At 42.9% G+C, this 15,313-nt stretch overlaps 1 protein-coding gene across 20 annotated transcripts in view; it reads left to right on the top strand.

Moving 5' to 3' along the window:
- The window catches only part of LOC109893273 (calcium-dependent secretion activator 1-like), a 151,505-nt gene that overhangs the window by 37,642 nt on the left and 98,550 nt on the right, over positions 1–15,313 (top strand). For all 20 annotated transcript variants that reach the window (XM_020486477.2, XM_031825135.1, XM_020486459.2 and 17 more), the window contains exon 2: positions 13,526–13,639. In XM_020486477.2, coding sequence (XP_020342066.1) covers positions 13,526–13,639 — 114 coding nt within the window. The remainder of the gene's footprint in view (positions 1–13,525; positions 13,640–15,313) is intronic.

The raw sequence follows: 15,313 nt of genomic DNA, 5'->3' as shown, positions 1-15,313 counted from the left end.
CCCTCGTGTGTCTGTCTCTCACCCTCGTGTGTCTGTCTCTCACCCTCGTGTGTCTGTCTCTCACCCTCGTGTGTCTGTCTCTCACACTCTTGTGTCTGTCTCTCACACTCTTGTGTCTGTCTCTCTTCCTCTTGTGTCTCACCCTCTCAGCAGAAATAGATATGCTCCTTTGTATTTTCATAGAATGTAAATTATGTATTGACATAATCTGACCACGAGGGGGGAAAAGAGGATAATTGGTAGTATGGTAATTAAAAGGTTCTGCTATTCTAACAAACATACCATGCTCTTGCAGTATGTTAAAAACCTATTAAGCATACCCAATGACTGACTGCAATTTAACTGTATTGTATGCATCTACGTGTTTCAGTTCTGCATGGTTTAGGTCACACTGCATGGGTCTGGTTTCATGCTGCATTCAATCTGTGCCTGTGTCACTAGTATCATCCAGCACGCACACAGACACACAGTTTGCAGCAGTGTCACTTAAAGTCCTACAACAGCACAACACAGAACTGACTGCCTAAGCAGAAAGCATTATTAGCATTGACCTTTCAGAGTCAAGTCCTGGTAAAAACAACAACAAGGTGTCTGGATGAATGGATGCCACGACCTCATCTTTTACACATTTTAATATTTTCATGTGACCCTTCAAGTAGAATTGAGGCATTTGTTAAAAAACTCAAATACAGTTGTAGTCTACCAGTGAATTGCCTAATATTAGGACAAGGGGGAACAATTCTCTTCGGTCAACATTATGGAGTGTCAGGGGAGCTGTGGCTAGGCTTGGGCGGTATGCATATTGTCATACCTTCATACTGACTTTGTGTCATACCGGGATATTTGGAATCAACGGCACTGAACACAAGGGGCGTTGTTTTCAAACCCCACTGAGCCTTTGAAATCCAAAGATTAGCAATGCTAACAAGTACATGTAAAATCCTACAGGGAATGCTAACTAAATGCTAATGAGTACATTGCCAACATTTTATACAGTCCCTGACAAATTATTTTCAGGACAGACATCCCAGCTCATAGAGTTATACAAATAAGTCAAAAATGCTACTCACAATTTACTGCACAAATGAAACAAATATTAGACACTAAGGCTCTTGATCCAGGAGGTGATTCTCTGCTGTTACCAGCAAGCAAGGCTTGATTTTGGAAGAAGCTAACCACTTAACTAGATAGCTAAGTAGCTACTAAATTAGCAAAGCAAATGCACAAATGCAGAGCATTTAGCACATTTTAAACAGTTTACTTAATAGTTATACGATATCTAGCTGGCAAAACATTTAGTTGTGAATTCCATACTGTAACTAGATCACCTGGCACGTGCTGAACAACAATGACTCACAAGGCCCCTGTCTCTCGTCATTGTGTGCTTGTTAACAAACACCATGAGACTGGGTACTACTGGTAAGCTTCATCATGAAAAATTATGTGACGGGTGAAATGAAGAACTCAAATCTTCTTTATCTCCTAACATAATGCACAAGCAGACTACAAGTATTTACTTAAATAGTAGCTACAAATATTCACATTTATTTAAAAAAATTAAAAACAACCATCAAAGAAATAGTTTCAACGGTATTGATGGTTTGAAAAACCATCCCGTGGCTATTTCCAAATACCCCTGTATACGGTATACACGGTATACCGTCCAAGCCTAGCTGGGGGAGCCAATATCTAGTGAGGGCAGAGCCTAGGTGTATGTGTGTGTTTGTGTGTGTGTCTGTGTGTGTGTGTGCACGCAGAGGTGGGAAGAGTCCGAGAAAGTAAAGCTGGTCGTTTGCTGAGCAACAACAACAATGGGTGAACAACTGACAGCTGTATTGATTTTGGTGAAACAAAACACAATTACCCTCTTCAAGTCTCCTCTAACTCATTTTTATTTTGTAGCTCCCTTCACTCCCTGTTGAGTAAAGTACCACTTGGACCCCCCACCTTAATCCAATTGAATTTATCTAAGATTATGTCTGTATTCTCTCCATCTCATCCTCCAGGTACTGTACACACACACACACACACACACACACACACACACACACACACACCTATAATGGCTATAATGAATCTGACTGTGTGTATATGTATTCAAAGGGATGTGCGGGACCTCAGCTCAGCTGGGCTAGTGGGAGCTTTGCCAGCGCTGCCTCTGGAGCATTCCGTTAGCTTTCTTGAGTCTTTTACACTCTCGCTCTTCCCTACGTGGAAGCACAGAGGACTGACACTAAAAACCATCATAGTAAAACACGGTACAGGCGTCATCTGTCAACACATTACATCATCTATACACATGTATGCATAAACAAAAAACAATGTACAGCAGATAAAATGACAATTAGGCACTTATAAAGAAATATCTTTGTTGGAGGATAAGGTTGTAGGCTTTGGCGCTGGCATTTACCTGTAACCTGATAAAATGTCTCAATGTATTATTTTCATCTAAACCGTTAAAATGTTAATTTTGGATGGACAACTGGTGCATACTCAGTTGGAGTATTTGCAAGATGCCCCGCAGTTGCAAGATCCAGCTTTGGAGAATTCACAAGGATACATTTTTCAGTCTTTGATCTCCTTTCTTTATCTGAATGGACCGTAGTAGTTCGGCTGGGTCTCAGTGGTGCACTGTATAACCTGCAGTAAAGCAAGGCATGTTTCAAAGGAACCATCGTTACAACTGTACGCTATACATGAGACCTTTATGAGACATGTGACCTCTGTGGTGAATCTTGGTTTGTATCACACAAAACATAGGAAATTCTGAATGCTAAGTCTGCTGTCTCCTTTGCTCCCAGATTGTCTGCCCCTTGAGCAAATACATGTGATAGGCAGCCAGCTTGCCACAGGAGTAGCCTAGCTGTAGACATTCTAATTAGCTGTTGTTGGTACACTGATTACATTATGCAACCATTGGACAATGAAGTTCATCATGTAAGAGCCAATGAAAACAGAGAGCCGAGCCCAGCTGTCAAGAAGGAGTGTGTCCTGTGTTCCCTGTCTCAGTCTGTGAAGTGAAGACACACCCCCTCTTTCCCAGAGAGGACAGCCAAGGGCGTGGGGGTGGGGGTGTGTGTGTGTTCGTATATGTATTAGGACACAGCAAGGACGAGTCAGAGCATTTCTACTCGCCTCTGTTCTAGCAGCTGTTGGGGAAGAGAGATTAAACCACAGAGGCTGAATCTCAAGTATTGATCTCACTGATGTTTTTCATCCTCTCGTGTTTCTGCTTTGCCTCTCTCTCTCCCCTCTCTCTTCTCTCTCTTCTCTCTCTCCCCTCTCCCCTCTCTCTCCTCTATATATCTCTATCTCTCTCTTCTCTCTCTCCATCTCTCCTCTCTGTCTTTTTCTCTCAGAAGGTGAAGGTGGTCTTGTCAGAGGATAGTTTTTTGGTTTGAACATTAGACAGAATGTCATCCAAAGACAGAGGTTCTCTACAGAGCCAAATACTTTCGCTCTCCTGTTCGTTTTTGGAAGTGGGAGTGAGATGGGGCCGGGGTGTAAAAGAGGACGAGGGTTGGTCAAGGGGGGGGGGGTGTTTGTTCGTGCAGGTGAGTGGAGAGAGGTGGGGGTAATGGTGATTTGGACACACAGATGGTGCCGAGGCACAACGCTACGATTTCGTACTTTTCCATCTCTTCCTACAGTTCACCACCACAGTCTGGCACTTCAAACCTAAATCTGAACAACAAAAAGGGGGCCTAACCTGCAGTTTCCCCTTGTGTCTGTATGGAATGGCACCCTATTCCCTAAATAGTGAACTGCATTTGACCACATACTCCAGTCAAAATAAGTGCAATATATACAGAATAGGATGCCATTTCAGATGCAGTGCTTGTCTTGTATTTTGTTAACACACCTAGCCATCACACCTAGAGTGCTGTATGAACTGAACATTAAAACTGCAGTTACTCCTCAACTTGCATTGATCACACGTACTGTACGAGTTGAACAGTAAAACTGCAGTTACACCAGTCTCAACGCCAACAGTGAAGAGGCGACTCCGGGATGCTGGCCTCCTAGGCAGAGTTGCAAAGAAAAAGCCATATCTCAGACTGGCCAATAAAAATAAAAGATTAAGATGAGCAAAAGAAAACAGACACTGGACAGAGGAACTCTCCCTAGAAGGCCAGTATCCCGGAGTTGCCTCTTCACTGTTGACGTTGAGACTGGTGTTTTGCGGGTGCTATTTAATGAAGCTGCCAGTTGAGGACTTGTGAGGCGTCTGTTTCTCAAACTAGACACTAATGTACTTGTCCTCTTGCTCAGTTGTGCACCAGGGCCTCCCACTCCTCGTTCTATTCTGGTTAGAGCCAGTTTGCGCTGTTCTGTGAAGGGAGTAGTACACAGCATTGTACAAGATCTTCAGTTTCTTGGCAATTTCTCGCATGGAATAGCCTTCATTTCGCAGAACAAGAATAGACTGATGAATTTCAGAAGAAAGTTATTTGTTTATGGCCATTTTGAGCCTGTAATTGAACCCACAACTGCTGATGCTCCAGATACTCAACTAGTCTAAAGAAGGCCAATTTATAGCTTTTTTTATTCAGGACAACAGTTTTCAGCTGTGCTAACATAATTGCTAAAGGGTTTTCTAATGATAAATTAGCCTTTTAAAATGATAAACTTGAATTAGCTAACACAACATGCCATTGTAACACAGGAGTGATGGTTGTTGATAATGGGCCTCTGTACGCCTATGTAGATCAGCCGTTACTAGCTACAATAGTCATTTACAACCTTAACGATGTCTACACTGTATTTCTGATGGATTGGATGTTATTTTAATGGACAAAAACATTTGCTTTTCTTTCAAAAACACAGACATTTCTAAGTCAAATCAAATCAAATCAAATGTATTTATATAGCCCTTCGTACATCAGCTGATATCTCAAAGTGCTGTACAGAAACCCAGCCTAAAGCCCCAAACAGCAAGCAATGCAGGTGTAGAAGCACGGTGGCTAGGAAAAATTCACTAGAAAGGCCAAAACCTAGGAAGAAACCTAGAGAGGAACCAGGCTATGTGGGGTGGCCAGTCCTCTTCTGGCTGTGCTGGGTGGAGATTATAACAGAACATGGCCAAGATGTTCAAATGTTCATAAATGAACAGCATGGTCGTATAATAATAAGGCAGAACAGTTGAAACTGGAGCAGCAGCACGGTCAGATGGACTGGGGACAGCAAGGAGTCATCATGTCAGGTAGTCCTGGGGCATGGTCCCAGGGCTCAGGTCCTCCGAGAGAAAGAAAGAGAGAATTAGAGAGAGCATATGTGGGGTGGCCAGTCCTCTTCTGGCTGTGCCAGGTGGAGATTTTAACAGAACATGGCCAAGATGTTCAAATGTTCATAAATGACCAGCATGGTCGAATAATAATAAGGCAGAACAGTTGAAACTGGAGCAGCAGCACGGCCAGGTGTACTGGGGACAGCAAGGAGTCATCATGTCAGGTAGTCCTGGGGCATGGTCCTAGGGCTCAGGTCCTCCGAGAGAGAGAAAGAAAGAGAGAAGGAGAGAATTAGAGAACGCACACTTAGATTCACACAGGACATCGAATAGGACAGGAGAAGTACTCCAGATATAACAAACTGACCCTAGCCCCCAGACACATAAACTACTGCAGCCTAAATACTGGAGGCTGAGACAGGAGGGGTCAGGAGACACTGTGGCCCCATCCGAGGACAACCCCGGACAGGGCCAAACAGGAAGGATATAACCCCACCCACTTTGCCAAAGCACAGCCCCCACACCACTAGAGGGATATCTTCAACCACCAACTTACCATCCTGAGACAAGGCTGAGTATAGCCCACAAAGATCTCTGCCATGGCACAACCCAAGGGGGGGCGCCAACCCAGACAGGATGACCACATCAGTGAATCAACCCACTCAGGTGACGGACCCAAACTTTTGAACGGTAGTGTACGTTTCTTTTTGTTTAACACTTTTTTTAGTTACTACATGTTTCCATATGTGGTATTTCATAGTCTTGATGGGTAGCCTAGTGGTTAGAGTGTTGGACTAGTAACCGGAAGGATGCAAGTTCAAATTCCTGAGCTGACAAGGTACAAATCTGTCATTCTGCCCCTGAACAGGCAGTTAACCCACTGTTCCAAGGGTGTCTATAACTGACTTGCCTAGTTAAATAAAGGTAAAACATTTTTTTATACAATGTAGAAAATAGTGCAAATACAGAAAAACCCTTGAATGAGTAGGTGGGTCCAAACTTTTGACTGGTACTGTATACGCCACTGGAGCTGCTATTCTACTGTACCGCTAATGAATATCAATCGGAGATAGTCAGTTCTTCCGTCTGGACCTGTGTGCATACAGACATAAACTCAGAGAGAACATGAAATAGCATTACACACACTGACACTTAGGCGGGTTTTGAATTAAAGTTTTACCCCAAAGCCGAGCACATATTACAAATTGATTTAATGTTTTAATAAAACATAGCTACATGTGTTGAGGGGCTCATAAAGTATTGAGAGAAAATACCTATTCAAATACCTTCTTGTCATCGACAGGAAATGAAAAAGGAAAAAGAAAGATGTTGTAATTATTATTACAGTGTGGACCAGTCAGTCTATGTAGGAATTAGGTTTAACAGAACATGACAGGGTTGTCTAGTACAGTTATATCTTAAAGGGGAACTGCACACGCTGATCTGGCTTCATTATTTGGCTTGCTCCTCAAGACATGCTGGTAATGGTCAATTTCAGTCAAAGGTAGGGTTTAGTATTTTTTTTTCATCACTTCCAGGGGAGGGTCATGTCATTTGTAATTGATTACATTTCTATATTTCTCAGTGATTTAGAATTAGTTGCTTATTAGGCTATATATCGATGTGTGCCCAATACCGCCCCTCATCTCTGATTCTAAGCTGGTGTAACAGTATAATTTTAGACCGTCCCCTCGCCCATACCCGGGCGCGAACCAGGGACCCTCTGCACACATCAACAACAGTCACCCACAAAGCATCGTTACCCATCGCTCCACAAAAGCTGCAGCCCTTGCAGAGCAAGGGGAACTACTACTTCAAGGTCTCAGAGCAAGTGACATCACCGATTGAAACGCTATTTAGCGCGCACCGCTAACTAAGCTAGCCGTTTCACATCGGTTACACTGGGCACGCAATATCAAGTGCGCCTAAAGGCTATTTAGTATGGTCTCAATCAAATGCGCCATAGACTATAGGCTACGAAGTGCATGCTCGGAGAAGCACAAAGTAAAGTTATATTTCTAAGCTGCTGGGATGGTGTAAATAAAACTAGGCTGCATTACACACTGCAATAGATATTCCAACCTGAGCCCCGGCCTGCTCTGCTCTTGCCGATCAAAACCTTTTTTGTGTGATACATAACCAATAGCTGTGCTGTGTAGGGCTACAGTGGCAGTTCAGGAGTCAAAGGCTTCTTCCTAAAATAATTTTGGATTAGGCCTAGTCTATTACCCTATGTTCTGTTCAGTTTGAGAAGGAGAGCACGAAGATGGGAAGGAAGACCGGAGGTAAACGTTGACAGCTTGCTACTACTATAATTGCCCCGGCACAATCAATCAGAAATTAATAGCTTATGGTGCTGAAAGCAGGCAAATTGGAGTATCCATTTTAATTAGACTTTACTAACAATAAGAGGGCTTTGAATTGTAGCCTATTTCTTCCTATTTAAGAAATAAGAGGTAGGCCTACCTGTTTAACATGTGAAATTAGGCTATAGGCTGCTATATCCATAGATTTGTCAGTCAATTTCTCCACCCACGATGCACTATTTAAATAGCCTACATCCGTGTTTGTGAGGAGCGGCAGGTAGCCTAGTGGTTAGAGTGTTGGACTACTATCTGAAAGGTTGCAAGTTCAAATCCCCAAGCTGTTGAGGTAAAAATCTGTTGTTGTACACCTGAACAAGGCAGTTAACCCACTTGTCATTGAAAATAAGAATTTGTTCATTGCTGATTTAGTTAAAATAAATGAAAGAGCTGGTAAGTTAAAATGAAGACATGAATTGAGAGGGTATGCTGTAGGCCTACTTTCTATTAAATAAAATGTCAAAAAGCACAGGTCTACCCATTGTTATCTTAAGATTTTGAGGAAAATTCAACAGATCCGATTATATAAAGTCATCTAGGCCTGTAATTGTGCTTTGGTCTGCGATGCTTTAAGCTAGAAACAAGCTCTAGAGGAGACAAAAAATGTACTTTCTTTGGGAAGTAATCTAATTCTGTCACTATCAATTGATTAAGCTATTCACTTTCTGTAGAATAGAAGATGTTCAAACCCAGACTGCTTTTAGGAAAACACTTCTCGTTGGGTTGAGTAATGGCAGCAGCAGTTAAAGTGAATTTTTTTCTGCGTCGGTAAGCCTACTCTGTCTGGGGTGGAAAGGAAGGCCTAACTTTTGAATGTACCATGCTCAGATTCCTAATAAAGTCTCAGATTTAATTATTTGCGAACAGGGATGGTTTCGTTGCAAACAAGTCACACTGATTTGGCATTAGAGAAATATTTTAAAATGAACACGATGGCCTATCTCTTTGTCCATTCTTAGCCTGTTATTTCAGTAAATGGTGTAGTATGAAAATATATTCAGGTAATATGTAAAATTAGGTAGAATTGCATGACATTTTATAAAAGGCCATTTTTTCATGGACCTGCAAAGCACGATGATTGATTCATGCAATTATTTTACTATAAAGGTGATCTTTGCACCCCTACTTTTGTCAACTGTGGTTTGCTGGCCCGCACCCCTGTGCTCTATCACAATTTCTGCTTTGCCATGCAATGCTTACGGAATGAAGAACCATTTCTAAAACGGCATATTAAAGGCTCTGGTCTGTACAAGAAGTGAAGTTTAATGGTAGGTATGTTCTCTGCTATCCACTTTGTTTGAATTAACATATTGAGTCACAAAAAAATGTTTCTCCAAGTATTCAGGGAGTGTTTAGGTCAAATATATTTTGGTGAAGGGAGGACCGTCCATTTTCATTTCAGAGGGGTACAAATTTCTCGGGGGAGAGTCGGGGGACTCGGCTGAGAGTCAGACTCAGCCGATGTCATGTGGCCCGAGTCTGGGCCGCCCTAGGCAGTATTACTTATGGCTAGGGTTCAGGGATTGAGCTCGGGCCTATTCCCGGTGATAGTTATCTGGCCCAGATGTATTACTTGGGGCTTGGGCCTACTCTCTGGCAGATGATTACACAGGCTGCTTTATATAATTAACATTTCATCATTTATTTTTCCATATTTTCTCAATGTTTCTGTGATCAAAATATACAATTAAAATGTGTGTATTATTTAGGTATTTTGATACTTTGTGTAAGGCAATTGATAAGCATTAAAAACCTTGTGGATGGAGCCTCCCGAGTGGCGCAGTGGTTTAAGACACTGCATCGCAGTTCAAACTGCGTTGCTACAGATGCTGGTTTGAGACCTGTGCCAGCCATAACCGGAAGACCCAACGCACAATTGTCTGAGATAGGGGAGGGTTTGGCTGTCCTGGATGTCCTTGTCCCATCGTGCTGTGGCGGGCCAGGCGCATGCACGCTGACACGGTCACCAGGTGTATGGTGCTGGATGGGTATAATTTGTATGCACAAAAAATGTATTATAATATTATTTAAAATTACTAAATGTGGTAATTTTGTGTACATGTATTTACATTTGCATCGGGCCGCTTCTGGGGGGATTCTGGTAAGATACAGACAAAGTCGGCCGAATTTTTGATAGACGGAAACGGCATGATGTACTTGGGCCGCTTCTGGGCAGTCCTACTTTTATTTTTATTTTATTTTATTTAACCTTTATTTAACCAGGTAGGCTAGTTGAGAACAAGTTCTCATTTGCAACTGCGACCTGGCCAAGATAAAGCATAGCAGTGTGAGCATACAACAAAGAGTTACACATGGAGTAAACAATTAACAAGTCAATAACACAGTAGAAAACAAAGGGGGGGTCTATATACAATGTGTGCAAAAGGCATGAGGAGGTAGGCAAATAATTACAATTTTGCAGATTAACACTGGAGTGATAAATGATCAGATGGTCATGTACAGGTAGAGATATTGGTGTGCAGAAGAGCAGAAAAGTAAATAAATAAAAACAGTATGGGGATGAGGTAGGTGAAAAGGATGGGCTATTTACCAATAGACTATGTACAGCTGCAGCGATCGGTTAGCTGCTCAGATAGCTGATGTTTGAAGTTGGTGAGGGAGATAAAAGTCTCCAACTTCAGCGATTTTTGCAATTCGTTCCAGTCACAGGCAGCAGAGTACTGGAACGAAAGGCGGCCAAATGAGGTGTTGGCTTTAGGGATGATCAGTGAGATACACCTGCTGGAGCGCGTGCTACGGATGGGTGTTGCCATCGTGACCAGTGAGCTGAGATAAGGCGGAGCTTTACCTAGCATAGACTTGTAGATGACCTGGAGCCAGTGGGTCTGGCGACGAATATGTAGCGAGGGCCAGCCGACTAGAGCATACAAGTCGCAGTGGTGGGTGGTATAAGGTGCTTTAGTGACAAAACGGATGGCACTGTGATAGACTGCATCCAGTTTGCTGAGTAGAGTGTTGGAAGCCATTTTGTAGATGACATCGCCGAAGTCGAGGATCGGTAGGATAGTCAGTTTTACTAGGGTAAGCTTGGCGGCGTGAGTGAAGGAGGCTTTGTTGCGGAATAGAAAGCCGACTCTTGATTTGATTTTCGATTGGAGATGTTTGGAAGGAGAGTTTGCAGTCTAGCCAGACACCTAGGTACTTATAGACGTCCACATATTCTAGGTCGGAACCATCCAGGGTGGTGATGCTAGTCGGGCATGCAGGTGCAGGCAGCGACCGGTTGAAAATCAAATCAAATCAAATCAAATTTATTTATATAGCCCTTCGTACATCAGCTGATATCTCAAAGTGCTGTACAGAAACCCAGCCTAAAACCCCAAACAGCAAGCAATGCAGGTGGAGAAGCACGGTGGCTAGGAAAAACTCCCTAGAAAGGCCAATACCTAGGAAGAAACCTAGAGAGGAACCAGGCTATGTGGGGTGGCCAGTCCTCTTCTGGCTGTGCCGGGTGGAGATTATAACAGAACATGGTCAAGATGTTCAATGTTCATAAATGACCAGCATGGTCGAATAATAATAAGGCAGAACAGTTGAAACTAGAGCAGCAGCACAGTCAGGTGGAAGTTGAAACTGGAGCAGCAGCATGGCCAGGTAGACTGGGGACAGCAAGGAGTCATCATGTCAGGTAGTCCTGGGGCATGGTCCTAGGGCTCAGGTCAGTTGAAACTGGAACAGCAGCATGGGCATTTGGTTTTACTAGCGTTTAAGAGCAGTTGGAGGCCACGGAAGGAGTGTTGTATGGCTTTGAAGCTTGTTTGGAGGTTAGATAGCACAGTGTCCAAAGACGGGCCGAAAGTATATAGAATGGTGTCGTCTACACCCGATTCCGTGCCGATTCAATCAGTTCCGGCCCCCCGGGCCGCTTCTGGGCCGATTCCTCATTGCTAGCTGGGTACTCACCACATTTTATAAACTGCAGGGGTAGCTAGCTGTAGTTTATTCTTTCAGTACTAGATTTATCATCTGATCTTTTCATTGGGTGGACATTGGGTGGACAACATGTCAGTTCATGCTGCAAGAGCTCTGATAGGTTGGAGAACGTCCTCCAGAAGTTGTAATTACTGTGTAAGTGTATGGAAAAGGGTGAGAACCATGAGCCTCCTAGGATTTGTATTAAAGTCAATGTACTCAGAGGAGGACAGAAGCTAGCTGTCCTCCGGCTGGCTACACCATGGTGCTACCCTACAGAGTGTTGCTGAGGCTACTATATGCCTTAATTGCACAACAGTATGTTTTAATCAATTATTTGGTCATGTGAATATATTTTGTATAGTTTTATCTAAAAAGGATAACTTTGTTCATGTTTCACTATTGAGATTTTTATGAAATTCACTGAGGAGGATGCCCTCTCCTTCCTCTTCTGAGGAACATCCACTACCTTTAAATAATAGAAGCTGCTAATATTACAATGTGCACATTTCACCTTTCATGGTCATTCCTAGCCAATGCAGATGCTGTGCCTATTGAGATTTTGTCTGGTGGTAATGGGGCTACCTTAGAAAACACGTCAGAGTGGTCATACCTTCCTGTGTGTTGTCCCGTATACAACAGGAGTTCCCTGATCCTGGTGCAGAATACACAGGGTTTCTCCTTCCCAATCTTGACTGATACCATTCAATTCAAGACAAACTCCAAGCATCTATTCCGCATACCAGCTAGGGTCTTTCCAGCCTGGTTGCGTCTCTGTTCAGCGACTACATTCCACTCCTTGCCACACCTGTCATTTGCTAAAATAAACTGGCCTTGAGTGCCAAGGATTGGAATGTTAGATAAAAAGACTGGTACCCAGACTAGGGTCCTTCAGCAGTGCATGCAAACTATAGAACTTTAGCTGTGGAGGCATTGTCAATCCATATAAGGCTTTTCAGTCTGCTGTTCTTGAAACGCATTGGGGTCAATCAAACAATGGAACCCATTGTAGGGAAGTGAAGGGGGAGGAGGGGCGATTTGCTTGTGAGCTTGATAAAAGGGGGCATGACTTGTTGACATAATTGTAATCCAAACCAAACCTTCATTTACTCACTGAGGTTCCAAACTCCATTTTAGACATGGCTGTCACGTCTACTCCCGCTCCCCCTCTCTGGTGCTCATTGTCATCAGTTTACTTATTATTACGCACACCTGCCACAATCGTTAGGCACACCTGCACCTCATGAGACACACTTGGACTCCATCACTTCTATGATTACCTCCCCTATATCTGTCACTCCCTTTGGTTCTTTCTGCAGGCAGTATTAGTTATGTTTCTCATGTCCAGACGCTGCTCTTGTTTTGTATTGTTCCATGTTTTTTGTATTATTAAATTCACCCCCTGTACTTGCTTCCTGACTCCCAGCGTCTGCGTTACAATGACTTTGACACAAATGATCCTATTTACACGTTGTAGTACATTTTGACACTAGAATACATGTTTCTGACTAATATCGTTGCCACAGAGGTCATTTTCAAAGGGATTAGTTGCTTTTATGGACAATCGCTCTTTAAATGAGAGGTGCTCCTGGTACAGCCTGTCTCTCTGGCATGTGGTGTTTACTACAGGTTGTACTTCATTGAGAGACATTATTACACAAATCCTAGCAAAGACAGAAGGGGCAACATAACATATATTTCATATATAATTGTTAGAAATGTACCGTTTATACACATACTGTTTCCTCATGCTAAGCAAGCAACCCTCCCTCGTCAGAAGCAATCAAATCAAGAGCTATCAAAATAACCCAAAAATGTATCTTCTCAAAACACTGACCTATCTTGATGAACATACGTCAACTGTCTTCCATAACCCATACGTATGTAACAGGTTGATTTATCCCTACCCCCATGGCTGTGTTTTATGACTCTGATTGAGGTGTCCTCTGTGTGATATGGCTGTGTTATTGAAGGATCCTCTGTATGCCTTCTGCCTCCCCAGATCACAGAGCAGCAGCTCCGGCAGACTAACGACCGCTTCAAAGCTTTCCTCAATGGGGACACCCAGATAGTGGCTGATGAAGCGTTCATCAACGCAGTCCAGAGCTACTATGAGGTACATATTTATTTCTCTCTCTCTCTCTTTCTCTCTAACCTACGAATGTGTCATCTCATCTGCCGACTGTCTCTCAGCACACCACTGTTACAATACGCTTGTTAAATGAACCATCCTTTTCTCTTTCTTTACAGAGACCTGCTATCACGTGTTTTAACCCTGTGTTTCCTATGTGTTGTGGTGCTGAGATAGTGTTAGCATTCAATGTAATAGACTAGGCTGATTAGCTGCCATTTACTGCTGTAACTCAATTAGCATAGACATGAGAATCGTAAAAAGACCCCCCAGCTCCCTCAGTCTCCCGGAACTGTAAATCAGAGCTTTTCCTAATAAATCTAATTCCGAACTGTTGAGATACAGTCTGTCAGTGCTGCTGAAAACAGAGTGGCAGAGATACTGTACCTCTTCCTCAGTACTGCTCAGTGAATTAGTTTCTCTCTCTCTAACTGTAGGGCTAGGAATCACTCGTAGTGGGATGGAAGCGGCTGCTCAGTTTCTCAGCGCTCTGTTGCTTTGGCCTGAATTCCAGGGAACTGCTGTGCTCTGTGGGGGGAAAATGGTGGATAAGAGGATGCATCGTGTCGTGTGCACATCACATCTATTCACTGACGATATGGATTAGCTAACACACTTGTGCTAAAGAGGCTGCCATCGTACTCCCACCTACATTACAGTCACAATTCAACCAGTTCAACAATAATAGAGAATTATTGTGCAGATAAAAATACCCTTATATGGGTATTGTCCACTATCCCACTACATAGGATACTTAGAGTCCCCATACTATACTGTCCTAGGGCTTCTTTACTGTACGTTCATACATGTAGGGCACTGTATGATGGATATTATAATGTTGTATTAAATCAAATCATGCAATGCCTTGAAGGAGCTCCAAAACCAAAGCAATCCATTTGAAAACAAGTTAATTGTATTTAATTTGACAAAACGGCGACTCAATTGACATACTGTAGTGTTTACCCACATAATGCTAGCTGGCCAATGTTGACTCCAATGCTTGGCATGTTGACTCCAATGCTTGGCACAGTAGTGTCAAGTTGGCTGGATGTCCTTTGGATGGTGGACCATTCTTGATACACACGGGAAACTGTTGAGCGTGAAAACCCCAGCAGCATTGCAGTTCTTGACACAAACCGTTGCACCTGGCACTTACTACCATACCACGTTCAAAGACACTTATATCCTTTGTCTTGCTCTTGCCCATTCACACTATGAATGGCACACATACACAATCCACGTCTGGATTGTCTCAAGGCTTAAACATATTTTCTTTAACCTGTCTCTACCCCTTCATCTACACTGATTGAAGTGGATTTAACAGGCGGTCATAGGATCATAGTTTTCACCTGGGTTTACCTGGTCAGTCTATGTCATGGTAATGTTTTGTACACTCAGTGTATATACTGACAAGAGGCAGGATCCAATACTGTAACTATGGGAATAAAGACAAGATTCTAGCCAATGAGATGGCAGATTCGCACGTGAACAACAGGCACAAATCTGATAGTAACATTGTTTTTCTCTAAGGTTTTATTTAAACTTTATTTAAGCAGGGAGTCATGCTGACACAACGGTCTCTTTCACAGATGAGCCCAGCATAAACACATCAATAAACAACAATTATACTATACATGAAAAGCAGAAACAATCATATGA

The sequence above is a fragment of the Oncorhynchus kisutch genome, linkage group LG1 (assembly GCF_002021735.2).
Source record: "Oncorhynchus kisutch isolate 150728-3 linkage group LG1, Okis_V2, whole genome shotgun sequence".
Taxonomy (NCBI): Eukaryota; Metazoa; Chordata; class Actinopteri; order Salmoniformes; family Salmonidae; genus Oncorhynchus; species Oncorhynchus kisutch.
The sequence above is the reverse complement of the archived record's forward strand: the minus strand, read 5'-3'. Positions and strand labels throughout refer to the sequence as shown.